We start from the raw sequence: 19,110 nt of genomic DNA, 5'->3' as shown, positions 1-19,110 counted from the left end.
TTCTAACCTTTTCCACAAGGCGAATGAGGTCTTCTCCATCAATACCTCCTGCAATACTGTATTCGCGAGGCACAACTGGATTGCAGACAAGGCCTTTTCATCAAGCTCTTCCCATTCTGTTTGATTTAGATTCTCAGGCTTTTTCCCTGTAACAACCTTTTTCAAGCCATTTTGAACTAGAATTGCCATCATCCGAACTTGCCACAGATTGAAATTTGTCTCACCATCGAACTTCTCAATTTCAAACCTTGTTGCTGCCATCTCTGACCGGGCTAATCTATGAAAGTTAAACTAGCTCTGATACCACTTGTTAGGATCGTCCCGATTAAGCAACGAACAAGTAAAAATAGTAGAAGAAATTGAGAAGATGAACACACAAATTTAACGTGGAAAAACCCCTCAAAAGAGGATAAAAAAACCACGGGCAAAGATAATTTTACTATAATGGCAAAAGAATGAAGAGTACAAAAGATGGAGATAAAAACTAAACCCCGAAAACCCGAAAAACAAAGAACCCTCAAACGTAAACACAAAATTCTCTGAATGTGTTATGAGTTCTAATCTAATGGGTGTCTCTTTTAATTCTAAGATTGTAAAGGAGCCTATTTATAGGCTAAATTAGTAAGCCAAATAAACTATACTAATAAATGCTAAATATATTATACTAATAAATACTAAATCTTCTAGAAAGAAAATATATTTTTGTTTAACTTGACTTGCAAGCAATCTCTTAGAATTTGGGTCACACAATTCTAACACAAATCATCATGATTAATTTTATATTAGGTATCGTATAAATTTTCCTTTGACCAGTCCCCAACTAAAAAAAGCTGAGAAATTGATAGAAAATGCTATAAATAGACGTAAATCCCTACGCAAAGAGAAACCAAGGTAATTTACAAGCTAATTTAGTGTAAGAAAACATTCTCTTATAGCATAAAATTAAGAACATGGATGTCGATACTAAATTTGAGGTCCCAGTCATTGAGTTCCGATCATTAGATTTAGAGCGAGGAACTGATGAGTGGCACCATTTGTGCAAAAGGGTTCGAGAGGCTTGCGAGACTTATGGTTGTTTCGAGGTGGTGTACGAAAAGATATCAACGGAACTCCGAAACAAGATGTTCGGGTTGATGAAGGACTTGGTTAAGCTTCCACTGGAGAGGAAACAGAAGAATGTTAGTTCCATACCTTACCATGGCTATATTGGACCAGGCAGTCTGTTTTCTTTATTGTATGAAGGCTTCGGACTTGTTGATGCTTCCAACCATGACTCTGTTAAAAACTTTACTCAACTTATGTGGCCTGATGATCACGCGTAGTTTTGGTAACAAAAAATTCTTTTACCTTTTTTAATTTCCCGGGTTGAGTTGGTTTCAGATATGTTTTGTTTGAGTTGAGTGAGTTCGAGTTATTGACCTTCTATTTTTGATCTTTTGTTCTAGTGACACTGTATATACCATGGCAACACAAATAGAGGAGCTAAACAAGTTAATCTGGTTAATAATAATTGATAGTTATGGATTAAGGGGGAAATGGGAGTTAGTGATGAAACATTGGTGCGGCTTATAAAATACATGGCCCCTCCAACGAGGGATTATGAGAGAGGACTACATGCTCATACTGATAAATCAATCAGCACAATTATTTTTGATAATCAAGTGTCAGGGTTGGAAATTGAGGTCAAGGACAGTCAATGGATCAAGTTGTCTATATATCCTTCTTCCTTTGTCTTTGTGGTTGGAGATACTCTCAAGGTATGTATGTATATATGATTAATTTTCAATTTTTAGTTTAATCAAAACTTAACATGCATTACCTATGTGAGTAGAATATGAAATAGTTTGAATTAAGTTAAATATTTTAAGGAGTCAAACTGCAATTTTACCATTGTATTGTATTATAATTTCATACTTTTTGAAGAGACTTAAGTAAAATTTTACCAGTTTTGGGGTCCAAAGCCTTGTCCTGGGTTCAATTAAGTCTTGGATTCAAACCTTGACAACTTTTCTTCTTGCTCCTTAATATATGAACAATTACCATAAAATACTTACCGATGTTGACACTTGACCTCGAGCTCAAAATTTTGAATAACCCTTTTACCCTACTAATAATATATGTATTTCGAGAGAGAGATTAGATTACTTTAGTGATGTTGAATGCGAATAATTAGCATAAAATACTTATTGATGTTGATTTTGGAAATTAAAGGCATGGAGTAATGAAAGATTAAAAGTGGTTAATCACAGAGTGATAATGAACGGATACAAAAATCGATTGTCTATAGCAACCTTCGCTATTCCAATTGAGGGTCCCATAATCAAGACACCTAAAGAGCTTATTGATGAGCAACATCCTCAGCTTTACAAAGACTTTGACTGTAACGTCCCCCCTATCCAAGACCGTTGCCGAAGTCAAGCAGGAGACATTACAAAACTTATCTTAGCACTTAAACAGTTTTCGTAGTAAACTATCCATCTGCATCATGGTCACAAAAAAAATCATATCTCGAGTTACGAAACTCGAAATCCAATTCCGTAAATTTTCCCTGAAACTAGACTCATATATCTACTTACTAATTTTTTTCTAGAATTTTTGGTTAGGCCAATTAGTACAGTTTATTAGAAAAAGTCTCCCCTGTTTTAGGGTTTGGCTACTCTGACCCTTGTCCACTACGAATCAAATTTCTTCCTGTACAGAAATCCAATGACATGAAATTTCTTTCAATTAAAAATAGACTCAATAAGGAATCCATACATATAAAGTTTGAGTCCTAATTCTTAATACACAATTTATGGTGAATTTCTAAAGTCAAAACAGGGAATTCAGAAATTGCTCTAACCCTGTTTCACCAAAACGTAAATATCTCATAAAATACAGCTCTTTTACCTATTTTGTTTCTTCCATATAAAAAAGATTCATTAAGCTTCAATTAAATATTTTATTCATCATCTAATTCACTTTATACTATTTTTGGTATATTTTCAAAGTTGGACTACTGTTACTGTCCAAATCTGTTTTAGTATAAAATGTTGATAACTAAGTTTATAACATCTTCATTTCTTCTCTCTACAATATTTACCAACACTTCCTCTTATTACTCTTCACTAACATATCAAAAATACCATACTTAAGGTTTTGGTAACATTTACAAACATACCAAAATATCACTTAACAACTTAGATACTTTCAAAATGACCAAAAGACATCCTAGGTACAATGCCATTTTCCAAAAAGATAGAAACTTCACCAATTTGAGTTCGGGGATCGGCTTGTATGCTGAGTCCTTATACTTTCGTACCTAGCCTGCGCACGGAAACAAACCGTACGCTGAGAATACTCTCAGTGGTATTTCTATAAACAATAGCTTAATCAACTTTAAAACATGGTAATTCAAACACATTATTGCTATTATTCAATATCAATCAATACTTTAATAATTTTTACTTTATTTACCCTTATTAATATAACTCGGACACTAACGGATACACGGATCCAACCCACACTCCGGGATAAGCACATAGTGCTTATCGGAACAAATCCGGAACTTTAACATTATAGTACACAAAGTACTTCATCGGAACAAATCCGGAACTTTAACAGTAGTCGACACATAGTGTCTCATCGACTTAATGTCGGAATATCCCAATACTTCCAATTCCTATGACATGTCAACTATATCCGACTAGCCCGACACTGTTAATAGGGTATTCAAAATCACATTCATTTCAATATGGTAAAAATACTTACCTCATTCACATTTTCATACAATATATAATATCAAATATAGCAATAACGATTAAGCTCGGTTTATAGAAATACAAACCACTATTTATCGAATTTAATCGATATCTTCGTTCACTTTCTCTTTTCCCTTCTTTGATGACGTATCCGGTGCTACGTTTGCTACTAACAATCATACAATTAAAAATCAACAATATACTAATTCATAAAATACATTTTCACTTTCTATCAAACTTTTACAAAAATTCCAATTTCGCCCTTTTTCCATTACTAATCTTTTTTCTTTAACTTAAGCTTCATATTCTCTTTTAATCAACTCATTAACAATTTCTAACTCATAAATTTCATTATAAAACATAAATTTTGAGCTCTATTCAACTTAATCCCTATTTAAACCTAACTTAGAATTCTTTTAATAAATCACTCAATTTTCACTTCTAACTTCAATTTCTATCAATTTAACCCATAAAACCTCAATTTATTCAACTAAATCAATATCTAAAAATTTTCTATTTTTCTTCATTTTAACCTCATACATGTAGAGCTTTGAATTAGGCATCCATAAACATAAAAATTATAAGAAAATAAGCTAAAACATCTTACCAATCAAGCTTTAGGGCCTTAATCCTCAAATTTCCCTTTTCTATTTCTTTCTTTCTTTCTCACGTTTGCTCTCTGTAACTCTTTCTATCTTTATTTATTTCTTTCTTTTTTTTAACTTACTCATAAATCTATATTCAATATAATAATATTAATAATATAATATTATTCTAATAAAATAACTTAATCTATAAGAAAAACTACTTTAACACATTTAATATCTTTACCAACTATTACACATGTTATATCATACATTCACACACATGGCACTTAGGGTCTAATTGCTAGATTAGTCCCTTTACTAATCTTTAATCTATAATTAAACTTTTATACCATATGCAATTTAGTCCTTTAAACTAAATTCAAGCTACTTCACTTAATTAAACACTAAATAACCATTTAACTATAATTCATAAATATTTCTAATAAATATTCATGAATTAATTTCACGGAAACAGTACTCAAGACTCAATTTCAGATACCGTAACTTTCGGTTCATTACATTGACTTCATGGACTTCTTACATTTTGCTTTTTCTGACCCAGCAAAGCACATCGACTCCAGCGAGCGACTCCATGCCTTTGCTTCTCTTTCACCACCAATTTCCCATTAAAAGCATGCCCATATTGACAATTAAAAAACTTTGATTTTGGCTTAAAATTAAAGTTAAAGATAAGAAATTGAGTCTTATACTAGGGATCTGCATTCTCAAATCATATTACTATATTATAATTTGTTATATTCGTGTAATTGTATCGTGCCAGAGGTTACTAAATTTATCGTGTAATTGAGTTCATTGATATGTATATTTCATTATTATTTTTAATTCTTTAGGAAATTATTATAATAACATGTGTTAGTATCCCGGCCTCGCTTGTAGAGTTTTTATATTCCACTTCAAATGACTAGAATAATTATCATTTAAATAAATATATAATGATAAATTTAGCTCTCAATGTTTACATTTTCTGCCAATTTGACCCTTATTCTTTTTTTGAGTTAAATTTAACTCTTAACCTTTCACAAAAGAATCAAATCGCTTTCTTTAAACAAAAATGCTGACTAAAAGTTAGATTAAATAATTTATCGAGAATCAGTAAGTTGTTTGGTTTGGTACATTATTGAAAAAAAAATTCAATTTTTTTTTGTTTTCTCTAGGTATCTATCAAAACAAGTCTATTGATTAATCATTCGTGTTCTATAAATCCATTAAGAGGTAGACGTTGGTAACGGATTTCAAAGTTGGATCTATACCTAAAACGAGAATTAAATTCTTGACCACTGATCAAAATAGAAGAGATCCTTATCATCTCACTCGATGAAATTTGAAAATTCTACCTCTTAATTTTATATTAAGCACCGTATTTTTTTTTAACCAAGTGCACCTTCCTCGTTTTGCTTGGTTAATGATATTATCTTCATGTGAAAAAAAAAATCTAAATTTCTTAAATTTATTCATTAAAATTGAATTAGTAAATAATATATTAATTGTAATGACTCGATTCTTAATTGTGTCGGACAAATTCGGTTTTTGAACCGAAGTTAACCAATCGAAGAATAAATGTGTCGAGTACGATATGAAAAAGTCGAATTATTAAGTGTTATTAAATTAAATCAACTATTAAAAATAGTATAGGGACTGAATCGAAGGTGGTCAATATTAATAGAAATTCGATTAGAGAAATATACAAGGGTTAAATAGCAATTATACTAAGTGTATGACGGCAATTAAACCAAATTTTACTTAGCTTGGTGATTTGGCATGATTATCAGTCGTTGATTGTCATTATATTATATATATGTGTGTATATAATTCAAGCCATTAATTAATTTGTCTCAAATAAATAATTAAGGCTAATGTTAATATAACATATTTATGTTAGTGGAAAAGAAGAGAACATAATTCTCTTTCTTTTACATCCCACCGTCGGGTAAAGAAGAAAACAAGAAAGAACTCCATTTTCTTGCATTGCCGATTCCAATCCCAAAGGTAAAAGATGGTTTTTCAATTAGATTTTCATGGAATTCTAGTTTGAAACCTTAGTATATTAATACCCAAACATTAATTTAGAGAATTGATGGAGTCTTAGTTGGATCTCCATTGTTAAAAGCTTAGGAAAGCTTAAATGGAAAGAGTCAATCATGCATGTTCAAAGTTAGATGAAATTTTGATGAGAACATGTTAAAAACGTTAAATCTAAGCTTTAATTGAACATAGATTATATAGATATAGTATGTGTAATTAGGGACTTTTTTTGTAAGGGATTAATTTTTTGGGATTTGAAAATAAATGATGGTTGTAGGACGTCCCTGTACTATATTTATAAAGCCAGATTTAAATTCGATCAGGTAAATTATGAGAAACGAGTATTTCAGATATTAAGGTTTATAGGAACAAAAATGAATAAAGTGCACTCATGTTTAACCATTATATTTCTATGTCCGAATTATATATCTAATAGATATTTTGTATCTGAATTTATCACATGTAGTTAAAAATGACGTCGGAATATTGAAAAGTAAAGGAAAAAAGCAAAGCCGTCGATGTATAGTTAATCTGGTTTGTAGTCTCATAATTCGAGTTCATTAGATATTTATATATATAATAATTAATTGAATTTCTTTTTGTTACATTGATAATAACTTTTTTTAAGTTTATAAATTGATTAAGAGGCTATTATCCATTCTGTTTTTTTTTAATTTTTAAAACTATAATAAACAATACGTATCATTAATAATTTGTTTTAATGTACCGATTAGATCATTTCAACCATAAATAAATAATTAGCAAATATGGAATGTCTCAAATTTAAAAGTTCAAATTTTTTATTAGAAAGTTTGCGAATCAAAATGTATAAATATGAAAGGTTAAATTTGTTAAGTTATTTAGAATTAGATTGATAGACTATGTTAGTGTTGAGGATTAAATGCATTATTATACCAACTAGAAAAGATTATCCATATCAATTTAACGATGGGCAACTAAAAACGTGAGGTTCCACTAACCATGAATTATAACTTGTTCAAATTACAAAAATCATTGCATTGCATTATTCTATATTAACATGAAAAAAGTTGCAACTATAATCAGCAAACAATATAGGAATTTTCCTATTTTGATGCCATGTATTCTACTCTCTTCCGGAGAGTATGTTGTGGCACATGATGAACAGGTGTGCCTATTTTAGTAGAATTCACAAGCACTTAGTAACTAACCTTGGTGATGCCACTATAGGATGGTTCCAATTACTACTGAAGCCTATAGTTCCAAGCATTTCCCACAAAGGTCCAGCTCAGCTTGTCATAGGCTTTATTAGCAATGCATCATTAAAATTAGATGAGACATTCAATAACACCCATTGTCATGGTCTTCCCTCTACCTGGAGGCACATAAAAGGGTTTCCATTCCAAGATAAAATATCATCAAATTTCCACTTCAGAACATAATCAAATCAAAGTAAATAGTTTTCTTATAATACTTTTCACTGCCGGCACACATTGTTTCCTATCGGTAAATGCAAATAAAAACATCCAGAACGGCAGAGCAAGTACGTGATAAAATCTTTCAGGCCAAAGGAACTGCGGCATCCTTGACGGATTCACGCCAGGCATATTCTCTTGCTCCATCTTTATCGACAATCTTGATGACAAAATTTGGTGGTGCCACAACCAATCTTGATCTGATCTCCATTATGCATTTATCAACTAAATCAATGGCTTCTTCCACTGTCATGCCACTGTGGTAGTGCCTGTCCATCATAGCAAGAGAAAAGTAGGATCCATAACCAAATGCTCCCTTATCAACCTTATGAAGTGTAGCAATGTAGTCGATATAGAACAGAGATGGGCCTGTCTCTTTGTCATAGCCAGCAAGAAGGATGTTCACAAAGTATGGATTCTGGAAAAACCAAATATCATTGTTAAAAATAGTAAAACAAGGAAAAGGGACATGATAGAGAATTAAAAATCGTTCTTGTGCATAGATGAGCACGTAGGTGCATTCAAAGGCACTAAAAAGCAACAACACACAATCTGATGCAATTACCAACTGCTAGAAATTGAAGATCAAAATTTTAAATGACAAGTATTTGGTAGAGTTTACTGCTGCGAAAGGAAATGAGATATCCACAACAACGTTTAAGACTAAAAATCTATGCATCGAGTTCAATTTGGTTGAAGAAAAGTCATGAATATAAAGATTTATATTTGATGCACTAACAGTATAAATCTATAAACTGTCAGTGAATCAAATGATGACACCTCATTAAAAATATAATTATCTGTATTGGTTTTTAAAAACTTTATTCACTTTACACAATGACTGTATATATCCACTATCAGTTCATCAAATATAAACTCTAAAAGTGAACCCACTGCTAAAAGGAAAATAAACAGAGACGTCAACAAGAACTAGATATTTTAAGTCATCATTGGAACTCCAAAACATAACAAAATATTTTTAGTGTACTTATGAAATTCCTTGGACTGTTCTAACCTGATCTTCCACCTAAACAACAAGGATTAATGTCATAAAACTTCAAAAGGTGTTCCATCAGATACTATAACCTAATTAACCAGAGGCATCATAGGGTCATGGATTCATGCAATAGAAGTATCAACTCTACTTTAAATCATTATCAACCTTACATGGTACTATAACTTTCTAGTTCTAGGGATTCTAGTTAAAGCAAGCACAGGTGATTGTCTTGGAAAAACACTAAAGGAGCCCTCTTTAGCTAGCACATTTCCTTGAAGCAGTCCTAATTACAAAGATCCAATGCCCAACTTCATAACCAGATTTAATTGCTTATTTTCCACTGACAGAACATATCTACAAGTATGTCATTCAAAAACATATAGAATAGGAAACCACACCATTTTACAGTCTAGTAGGTTGCAAAAAAACTCCAAAATATACAGCTAAAAGGCCAAATAAAATCTAAGATTGAGAAGCCTACAATAGCCATCTAAGTGACTCCGTATCCACCAACCTTACGCATCATAAACACATCCGATAGTCGAAATTAGTTTGTTTAGGCACGCAGAGAAAGTGATTTCTAAGCAAGTTCAGACTTCCCTATGAGTTAGCGAAGCAGTTCATTTAAGTCACCTCTCACCTAATCACACAAAGTAGTTACTATTACCTAGGGATCTCCTAAATTTTGACTATAAATAAATATTCAGCTCTAAATAAAAAGCACGATCTCGATTCTTTCCACGCAAGACTTTCAGCTTTGTAATCATAGCTTAGCACTGATTACAATGCTGCATCTCTTGTTCGATGAATTATGCAGTAAACGGGCAAATAAGTGATGCCATCCTTATACAATCCAGGGTATGGTAAAGCTTTATTGTTTATGGCGACTGCTACAAATATAGAAGCCTAAAAACTCCAATTCATCAAACCCTTCCTACAAATTCCACAAAATTTCAACTAACGAATACCATCAACAATTCTAATTAGCCATAATTATAATACTATTAAAACCCTAATTAGTAGTCAGAAACTTTTATACCTTCCTTAAGGCAGTGGCAAGCTCACCGCGAGTGAAATTAGCGGCGGCGGCAGTCGTCAAAGGAATACCGTTTCGAAACTGATACAAGGCCACGTTTTTCTGTATATACTCCGTGAACTGCACTCTGTAAGAAGAGAAAAAAGAAAGTTACATAATTTTCCGTTTAAATTTTAGCAGGACGAATAAATATACTAGATTTATACGGAAAACGAAAAAGAAAAAGGGAGAACCTGTCCCCGGATTCACCGCTGGCGGCGATGAGTTTGTGAGAATCGAGGATCATGATCTTGTCTTCGTTAGATTTGTGAACAAGGATGCTGTGAACAGCCGACGTGTCCGCCGCCACTATGGCAAAGTCGTTGCCCACTAAACCGAACACACACTCCATTTTCACTTCGATCTGTTGATTCTGAGTTTTTTTCCCCTTTCAGAGATTTTATTTCCGTTGATTTCGTTTTTCTGTATTTAATAGAATTGTCTTGAGGAAGAAGTTGTGCAGACTACAGAGTGGCAAAATGGAGAATAATGGGGAAAGATTGGGGCTATTTTAGTCATAGAAATAAAGTGTCCGATTATTAGTTGCAGATTGGGCCAGACTAAAGCTGTTTCAAAAAATTTCAAGCCCATGTCAATTTTTAGGCTGGCTCAGCTAGCCGAAAACTTCATTTTACTATTTAAAAATTAATAAAATATTAAATATATATGTTTAATTGATATTTTATATACTTTTATATTTAAATTGAATTTTTCCAAGTTCAGCCCAAGTCAAGTCGTGTAGGCTACCTGACCCTTGAAAAGGTTTAGGCTAAACTTGTCATGGTCCGACTGATCAATCCAGCTTTGGAGAAGTTAATTTTCACTTTGATTTAATTTAGAAGTGTTCATAGGTTAGGCAGCTCACTCGGCTCGATCAGTTTGGTTTATTTCGACCTAAGATTATGTTTCTATTTCTTAACCCATGTTAGTTTGGATTAGCTTGTTTTTTTTAGTAGAAATAAACAGCATTAAGCGAAAACAATGAAATCACACAACTCTATTTTAGGAAATCACCATTTGATTGTAAGATCTCTTGAATCAAAATTGGGGGATCCTCAAAAAGCTTTAACCCAAACTGATTATCATAAGAACATTTCGCCATTCGATTAACAGCCATATTTTGAGATCTAAGAATGTGATGGATTCTTGTCTTCCAATTCCTCTTAAAGTAAACATTGATTAGACGTAATTCAACTAGGTTACTATTGGTAGCACTACCCATAAGAACGGACTCTACAAGTAGTGCATTGTCGCATTCAATCTCCAACTATTTATAACCTTTCTCCCATGCAATATGTAAACCTTCAAGAATAGCTCGAGCTTCTATGTGAAAGAGCGTTTCCTTACTGACTTTCAAGGAGTACCTGCATAACCAATGACCATTTACATCCCTAAAAAGAGCTCCAATAGAGACGTTATCATCATTCATTGACACTACTCCATCCAAATTCATCTTAATCCATCCATGTCGCCAATGTCGTAGCGAACGACTGAATATTTATATTTAAAAAATAATTAAAAATTATATCAATATTTATATATTTTATAATTAAATTTAAATTTAAATATTTTTATTAGTTTTAACACTAAAACGGGTCATTTTGGACACTCAATTTCAAAAAGTTACAAATTGGTCACTTAACTATTCGAAAGTTAACATTTAAGTCACTAGACTGTTAAGTAGCTAAAGGATGCCTGATGGCCATTAACTCACTATTTATCTAGAGTAAGCTACATCAAATGTCACTCAATTATTTGTAAGTTTACATTTTGGTCACCCAATTAAAAAAAAAGGTTACAAGTTGTCCAATAAATTGTTCGTAAGTTTTAGGGTTTTAGGAACCCCTTTCACAATTGTATTCTTGTAAGCTTGCCACTGTTCGATGTTCGCCTCCAACAAAAATAGACATCGAACCAGAGTTTTTTCCTCCTATTTCAACTTTATGGTTTAGTTTTCCTTGAAATGGCTTGAAACTCCACTGATGTAAACCCAGATCCTTAATAAAGAAGCTCTTTGATCTTCTTCTACTATCGTCGAATGGCCACCTAACTTCAGTATGTTCATCTTCTCATCGAGACTTTCTTGGATTGAGCCCTCGTCACCTAGAACTCTTCTTTGACTAAGTCCTGACTAAATTTGGTATGTTTTTCTCTGATTTTATTTTGTCTATTTGCTTCTATAGGTCCCATTTGGGGCTCACTAATATTTTTTATTTTTTATTTTGTTATTTTTGTTTGATTTGATTATGTTTGTGATGATATTTGGTTGTTGGTTTAGGGTAATGGAGTTGAATAGCTTAAATGTGAAATTTCTTAACTTATGGATTTAGCTGAAGGGAAAATGGTGAGTGGGTTAAGAATGAATGATTGATGAGCTAATTAGGTTAGAGGTGAAGCATGGGGCAGATAGTGGCTTAAATAGGGTTTGGGCTTGAGTTATTCCTGATATTATTTGAATTATCAAGTTAGGGAGTAATGGTGCGAAGATTTAGTGACCAAATTGTAAACTTACTAATAGTTTAATGACCAACTTGTAACTTTTTGAAATTGGATGATCAATTATAAACTTACTAATAGTTGAGTGGTCAAATTGTAAATCTACCCATCCCCACATCCGATGTCCTTTAGCAACTTAACAAGTCAACGACCAACTTGTAACTTTCGAATAGTTCATTGACTAATATGTAACTTTTTTGAAATTAAATAACTAAAGTATAAATTTATTAATAGTCAAATGACTTTAGGTGCAATTTACCCTTATATTTATTAACAAAAACAGATCACTCAAAATCCGAAAGAAATGAAAGAAAATGTAAACGGTGTGAGCAAAGTGTGTCCATTGGAAGATCGTTTCATCATTTTTAAAATTTTATTGTTTATTTTAAGTTATAAAAATATATGATAAAATTATATATATATATTAAGGAAAGGGTTCTTTTCCGAGCATATACTAGTGTAAGAAGACATTGATTTAAACGCGCTGAAGTGCGTTATATTTAGAGATTTTGGAAGAGACTATAAATAATTCTGAGTATTGTATTAAAAAAATCAAAAACAAAAAATCTTAGGGTTAAACATATGCCTACTTCATCCTGGACTTGTTTAAAAATCGGATAACTTGTCCAAGTGCAAAAGTCTACTTGAAATAAGAGAAGGTTTGGACAAAAGTATGAGACCTAAAAAATAAGGTTTTTAAAATTAGATCGATAGTCAAATTGGCTAGACCACCTGTTCTTGATTTGACCAGCAGAACTGATTCAACTTGTCGATCTGGTTTAATCAAATAAGTTATTCAAAACTCATAAAAATATATTAAAAATATAAGAAACTAGTTCAACTAGTTTTGTAACCCAATTTAACCGATTCTAAAATGGTTTGCTCAAAAACGGATTCAATCCTTTTTCTGGACTAATACATTGATTGATTTCCGGTTTAGTCGGTCAATCCGATTCGGTGCCAACAACATTACTGAAAATGAGCTTAGACAAAAACTAATCAATCCCGTTTAAAATATAACCTGAGCTTAAACTCTAACATTTAACATTCAACATCCAACCTGACGTATTTTTTTTACTTCATAATATATTTAGTTTAATTTATATATTATATAATTTATATCAAATAAAAGTAGATGTATAATATTATAATTTGAACATAAAAAGATGTTATCTTCTCTATGTTAAAAAATTTAATAAAATAAAAACATATAAATTTAATAAATATTGAATTAAAAATAATATATTTAAAAAATTTAAAATAATAATTATAATATAAAGATGACTAAAATGAGCTTAAATTAATCATATACAAATATAAATAAAATTTAAAATCATATTTCTAGTCGGATCGAGCTTGAATCGAACTTGGACAAGCATATAATATAATTAGGGATAAGCGTTAGATTGAATCGAGTGAAAAAATTTTGAGTTTACGAGTCTTATTTTGTCATCCTAACTCAATTTAAAATTTTTTCGATTCGAGTAGAGTCAAAACGAGTGAAATTGTTCGAATTAAATTAAAAAAATTAAACATGTCAAATAAAAATATTGTTACATCATAACTAATTCCATATTAGAGCATATAAATTTGAAATCATATATATTTAAAAAAATTCAAAGCAAAATAATAATAAAAATAAGATACTTAGGTACGATAAATTTGAATAATTAATTAAGCTCCAAAATTATTATTTTAGAAATTTTTTAAAATTTTAACTTTTTTATATATTTTTTAGAATTTTTAAATTTTTTATAATTTTTTTAAAATATAAATTTTGAAATTTTTATAAATATTTTTAATTTTAAAAGTTATTTTAAAATTTTGAATATTATTTTGAATTTCTTTTTGTAATTTTTATTAATAGAGATTGATTTGCTTATTTTCAAAATTGACAGTGAACAAAAGAGTATTTATACCAATTTATTTTCTGAATTATTCGAATAACACAATTCAATTAACTTGAAATTCAAACAAAAATTTAATTTTTTTAAATCGAATCTAGTTTTACTCGCCCTAATACTAATATCACATATAAACCCAAAAATTGAAAATGGTAGATATCAAAGCACAAAAGGATATTGCATCTCTAATACTAACTCCACAATAATTAGATAATGCTACTGCCACGGCATCTTTCACCATTAAAGACCTTCAGATAAATTACAAGGATACCTACCTATAGATAATGCTATGGCATTTTTAATAGCATTCAAGGCACACACACACAAGAACAATAGAAAGATAAGCAATGCAGACGCAGCAAATAGCAGCCTCAGTTCCTGCTGTTATAGAGATAAAACTAAAAGATTAGTCCCATAACTACTGTGTTTTAGTTTATTAGCTCTTTAGCAGAGAATTTGATTCGGGGAAGATTGATATTTTTCAAAGGGAAAACCCTTTTAGAGGAGCAAATTTAGCAAGTATTTCAGCTTCGCGTTTGTCTGCGCTCTCTTTCTTTATCTCCCATTCTGGTTTCCTGGCATTAGCGAGCTGAACTTCGTGTACGACTTTGGGAATGGAGTTCGCCACCAACTTTTGATTGTACGTTAACTCCTCCTTGTCTTTCTTCTTGTTTTCTATCAATCTAGTGAGCTGTGCGCGATGGGATTTCAGTTGCGCTATTTGATTGTCGATTTCTTGTACTGTCAATGTGTTGGCTTCTACTTCCGACTGCAGGCTTGTTACTTGCTGTCTTAACTCGCTGTATTCTTGCTTGAGTGAAGTGACCTTGGTCTTATTGAGCTGAAGGGTTGTAAAGAATTTGTCAGCCTGTTCCATTATTTCCCTGTTCTCGAGAAAAACCTCACAAAATGACGGGATCTCTTCAATCAACTTCAACTTCACAAGTTGTTCAGCAGTAAGGGTTGGATCTTTCCGAAGTTTAGATGCTAAACTTGTGAGTTCATCAAGGTCTTTGAAGCAAATCAACGAAGGGAAATCCATGTCAAGAAATGAAGACAGTTTCATTCGAGCTTCAGCCATTTCGCTTTCTGCAGCAAAGTAGTTATATAACACAGGATGGGAAAACGGTTCTTCAGGCAAAGGCTGAGTGAGCATGTCATCCAATGCATTGAGATAGTTGTCGAATTCCGCTGTAAACATTAGAAAATGTCAATGAAAAAAAAAAAAAAAGAGAGAACAGATAAGTTGTATCTTCAAAATCAACTGCAATTTCATATTCTAACCTCTTGTTGTTTCATCATCTAAGAAAGATAGTTCAAGACTGCCATTTCTATCTTCGGTTTCCGGTGGGGGTGGGGCAGGAGTTTTAACACGCTGCCGAGTTGGTTGTCGCTTAGCTGTGGCTGATGCTGATCCTTTGGCTGATGCTGATCCTGATCCTTTACTTGTCTTCTGCTTCTTTTGACCATTGCTGGGAGTGAGAGGCTTAGGCGGGGGATTCCTCTTCCTCTGGCTGCTACGGGGAGTCTTTTTGTTACTTTCGATTTTAGCATCCTCCAAATTACTTTCTTTTTTAGCCTCCTCGATTCCAACCGCTACTGGTGTCACTGATTGTGAGTAAACGGGTTTGCTTAGCTTTTGCCAACTCTACACCTCGACTAGAAAAATCTAAAAGAAGCGTAGCCAGAGTTCTTTTTGGGTACAAAGCCTAAACAATACTATCTTACAAATCTAAACATGTTTAGTAAGTAAATGATGCAATACTGTTGTTTATTACAACAACCATCAGCAATTCAACTCACAAAAGGTTTTGGCTACGAACGAGTCTCAAGAAAAGAGTTCCTACAGGGTAAAGTAGATACACTGCTGCATGTTTAAACGTTTATATCCATAATCCGTGCTTTTATCTTCCATTAGTCGTGCATTTCAAACTTCTTAAGTAATTGACATGACATTAAAAGATTCGACTCAAGCAAAAATTAATCGATAGTCCCATGTACTCAATGAGATTACTCCGACTATAATCTAATGTTATCAAAGATGCATTCTAGATTACTGTGGGTGGAAAAAAGTTAGAAATTAAATTGTTCTAGAAAGAATAAAAGGGCAGAAAGAAACAGAGAATAGTATACAGTTTGCAGCCAACCTTTGGCAGGAGGTTCCAAAGTTGCAGGGATCTTCCAAACAAACGAAGCAAAAAACGCATTAACATCTGCAGTCGGGAAATGTGATAAGATAAAACGTTCAAGCGTTGGCTTGCTCGCAAACATTTTCGGACTGTTTGGAAACCGAAGACTTTTCGGAACATTGATAAATCTATCACTATAAAACCCAGCATTGTTAACCCTCCTCCCCACTCTCCAGCTCCAAACATCACCAGGGTTTGGCCAATCCCTAGGAGCATAAGGTAATCCTTCGCCGGAAGTACACGGCGGAACCGGTGGAGTAGGGAAATCGTTCTCTTTAATTACAGGAGGAAAACCATTATCTCCATTCGGAAAATCGTTCCTCGAAGGCTCTTCTTTCGGAATAGACGGAATGGAAGCCGGTCCACCATAGTAACTACAATTGTAATAAAACAGCATTCAAGAAAGCATCATCATAAACACGAATTTGGAGCAAAAAGTGGAAGTTACCCAGATCCAAACATGCAGCAGTTTACACTATGAAAGTGATTTCAATACACCCTAAGCAGTAAAAGGATCATTAAATTATGGCAATTAAACCTTCTTTCATTACATACAAGATGTACATTTTAATACTATTTTAAAACAAGAAACCAATTAAAAAATTTCCAACTTCAACTCAGTACCAAGCAAAACAAAGAGATCAAAGCTTACTCTGGGAAGAGATCTTGGTGAAGATCAATATGAAGAGGACTATCCATATCAGAACGAGTTTCATGGATTGAAGAAGCAGTAGGCATATGAGGAGGGGTACCCATACGAGTAGGTGAAGGAATTGACATCATTAGAACCGAAATTCCTCGTTGACCTGCAAAATCAAGGCAACCCAAAGATCAAACACTTTTGATCTTCAGATTCTTTTACTCAACAGTGATCATAAATTATAAGAAATAGTAAGAAATGAAGCCGGAAAAGTAACAAAAGAGATTCCATTACAAGACCACAAAAAAAAACAAAACCATGAAACCTGGATTTACAATTTTATTAATTAAAAGAAAAAAGGAAAGCTGATCTGGGAATTCGAGAACTGATGTCCTAAAGGAAAGTGGTTTTGTGTGAGATGAGTTTATAGATTAATTTAAAAAAGGAATTTATTAAAAAAAATTAGAAAACCCAACAACAGCAGCTAGTCTTTACTGTCCACTCTCTAGGAAGAATATCTTAAGGGGGGCAGTGAGGAAGATAAAATGACTTCTCCACCCTTCTAAGTAGATCGAGTTCGGTTTGATCAGTTTTTTTCTTGAATTGTACATGATAATTCGGTTTTTGATTTTTTATTAATTTTAAGTGTATTAGATTAAATTCTATTCGGTCAGATTTTTTAGATTTTTTTAATTGTTTATGATAATCTAATTTAATTTGTTTTCTATTTTTCATATTAATTTTAGATTTTAGGACATTTCGACACAATAAATTTTGTTTTATACCACTTGGATATTATTTGCTAAAGTGTTTTTAAAATTTATTTATTAATATTATTATAATATTAAAGTAGGAAAGAGGATAACGAGTTTGAATTCATGTCATTTAAGTACTCCTTTTAAATATGCAGTGCGTTTAGCTTAAATTTTTTCTTACACTACAGTATCCTTATAGTATCTAATATCACTGTCACTATTATTTTTACACGCGCCTATCCAATTTCACACTAAATGTAAAAAATAAGAGCTTTAATCACTTTCCGAACATATCTTAGCATTTGAAAAATTCTTTTATATAATATTTTTAAGTCATTTTCATTGTTTTAAAAATAAAATATTTATTTTTATGTTATAAGAAAATTAAAAGAAATTATAAATTAAATAAAAAGTAAAATTCTATTCAATTTTCACAATCATGTTTTTTTAATTTATGAACAAAAATTATTAAAAATACTAAAATCAATCTTCATTCTTTTTCATTATTTCTATCCAACCTAAACTACACTACTTTCCTTTTGAAAAATTAATTTATTTGAATTTATTAATTTATTAATTCAAATATTATAATATAAAATTTTTAAATAATAATTAATTTATGCTTAATTTTTTTTCAAATAATAACTTTATTTTACATTAATAAAATTAACATGACTTTTAGTTACATTAAAGTATTTTAAACTAACAATAGTGAATTATAATTATGATTATCACGATTTTTTTTCTATATTGTATGCTTAGAGTTTTATTCAAGTAATAGCTCTACTTTCAAATTAGCACATTTTTAATTAATAATTGTAATTTAAATTCTAATTATTTTTTAATGGGTAATTATCACGACTTCTATTCTATTTTGACTTTTTATCTAATAATTCTAAAAAATAATATAAATAATTTTTAAATATGAATTTAGTAATATAATAAAAAAAATAAATGGTATTTTCTTCAGTTCACAAGTTTTTTTTAAACTTGTGCTTTTATATATATTATAAATGTAATCAGATAAAATAAATATTTGATACATTATTGATAAAAAAATTTATTTCATAAATTGGGTTTAGATGTTATCACGTGTATATATATATATTTTAAAAAAATTACTATAATCTTAAAGGAGAATGTTGAATTTAATTTAAGGAAAATAAGGTTATTTTTGTTTCATTTAAGAAAATTTTAAAAATGATTTTTATAAAATAAAAAAGAAAATAT

The 19,110-nt window shown here is 31.3% G+C and overlaps 4 protein-coding genes across 7 annotated transcripts; 2 read left to right on the top strand and 2 right to left on the bottom strand.

Moving 5' to 3' along the window:
* The first annotated feature begins 950 nt into the window (after positions 1-950).
* LOC121216308 (probable 2-oxoglutarate-dependent dioxygenase AOP1) lies at positions 951-1,322 on the top strand. The gene has a single exon (XM_041091907.1). The coding sequence runs from the start codon at positions 951-953 to the stop codon at positions 1,320-1,322; it is 372 nt and encodes a 123-aa protein (XP_040947841.1).
* A 213-nt stretch (positions 1,323-1,535) lies between these two features.
* Positions 1,536-4,957, top strand: LOC121216306 (probable 2-oxoglutarate-dependent dioxygenase AOP1.2). Its single transcript, XM_041091903.1, has 3 exons — positions 1,536-1,757; positions 2,212-2,380; positions 4,890-4,957. The coding sequence occupies exons 1-3, from the start codon at positions 1,536-1,538 to the stop codon at positions 4,955-4,957; spliced, it is 459 nt and encodes a 152-aa protein (XP_040947837.1).
* Positions 4,958-7,709: 2,752 nt separating this feature from the next.
* LOC121214784 (proteasome subunit beta type-2-B) lies at positions 7,710-10,409 on the bottom strand. Its single transcript, XM_041089017.1, has 3 exons — positions 10,091-10,409; positions 9,861-9,984; positions 7,710-8,242 (listed from the first exon to the last, which is right to left on the bottom strand). Exons 1-3 carry the CDS (start codon positions 10,246-10,248, stop codon positions 7,910-7,912), a joined length of 615 nt encoding a protein of 204 aa, XP_040944951.1. The 5' UTR covers positions 10,249-10,409; the 3' UTR covers positions 7,710-7,909.
* A 4,093-nt stretch (positions 10,410-14,502) lies between these two features.
* LOC107942678 (uncharacterized) lies at positions 14,503-17,727 on the bottom strand. Of its 4 annotated transcripts, none has more exons than XM_016876385.2 (5): positions 17,621-17,727; positions 17,138-17,291; positions 16,444-16,859; positions 15,581-15,904; positions 14,503-15,487 (listed from the first exon to the last, which is right to left on the bottom strand). In XM_016876385.2, exons 2-5 carry the CDS (start codon positions 17,266-17,268, stop codon positions 14,778-14,780), a joined length of 1,581 nt encoding a protein of 526 aa, XP_016731874.1. In that variant the 5' UTR covers positions 17,269-17,291; positions 17,621-17,727; the 3' UTR covers positions 14,503-14,777. The 4 variants fall into 4 exon arrangements, with proteins under 4 accessions (XP_016731874.1, XP_016731872.1, XP_040944947.1 ...); XM_016876383.2 differs by having other exon boundaries at positions 17,461-17,701; XM_041089013.1 differs by having other exon boundaries at positions 17,602-17,693.
* Positions 17,728-19,110: the final 1,383 nt, after the last annotated feature.

Source organism: Gossypium hirsutum, chromosome A02 (assembly GCF_007990345.1).
Source record: "Gossypium hirsutum isolate 1008001.06 chromosome A02, Gossypium_hirsutum_v2.1, whole genome shotgun sequence".
Lineage (NCBI taxonomy): Eukaryota > Viridiplantae > Streptophyta > Magnoliopsida > Malvales > Malvaceae > Gossypium > Gossypium hirsutum.
This window is presented reverse-complemented; position numbering and strand designations above follow the sequence as displayed.

Coding starts and splice junctions, on each gene's coding strand:
- LOC121216308 (XM_041091907.1), top strand. CDS start 951: ATGGATGTCGATACTAAATTTGAGGTCCCAGTCATTGAGTTCCGATCA.
- LOC107942678 (XM_016876385.2), bottom strand. CDS start 17,268: ATGATGTCAATTCCTTCACCTACTCGTATGGGTACCCCTCCTCATATG. Junction 16,860..17,137: donor CACCAAGATCTCTTCCCAGA/GTAAGCTTTGAT, acceptor TTACAATTGTAG/TTACTATGGTGGACCGGCTT. Junction 15,488..15,580: donor AGATGATGAAACAACAAGAG/GTTAGAATATGA, acceptor TAATGTTTACAG/CGGAATTCGACAACTATCTC.
- LOC121214784 (XM_041089017.1), bottom strand. CDS start 10,248: ATGGAGTGTGTGTTCGGTTTAGTGGGCAACGACTTTGCCATAGTGGCG. Junction 9,985..10,090: donor AGCGGTGAATCCGGGGACAG/GTTCTCCCTTTT, acceptor CTCTTCTTACAG/AGTGCAGTTCACGGAGTATA. Junction 8,243..9,860: donor TTGCCACTGCCTTAAGGAAG/GTATAAAAGTTT, acceptor TGGTTTTTCCAG/AATCCATACTTTGTGAACAT.
- LOC121216306 (XM_041091903.1), top strand. CDS start 1,536: ATGGGAGTTAGTGATGAAACATTGGTGCGGCTTATAAAATACATGGCC. Junction 1,758..2,211: donor TGGTTGGAGATACTCTCAAG/GTATGTATGTAT, acceptor TGGAAATTAAAG/GCATGGAGTAATGAAAGATT. Junction 2,381..4,889: donor GCTTTACAAAGACTTTGACT/GTAACGTCCCCC, acceptor TTTCTGACCCAG/CAAAGCACATCGACTCCAGC.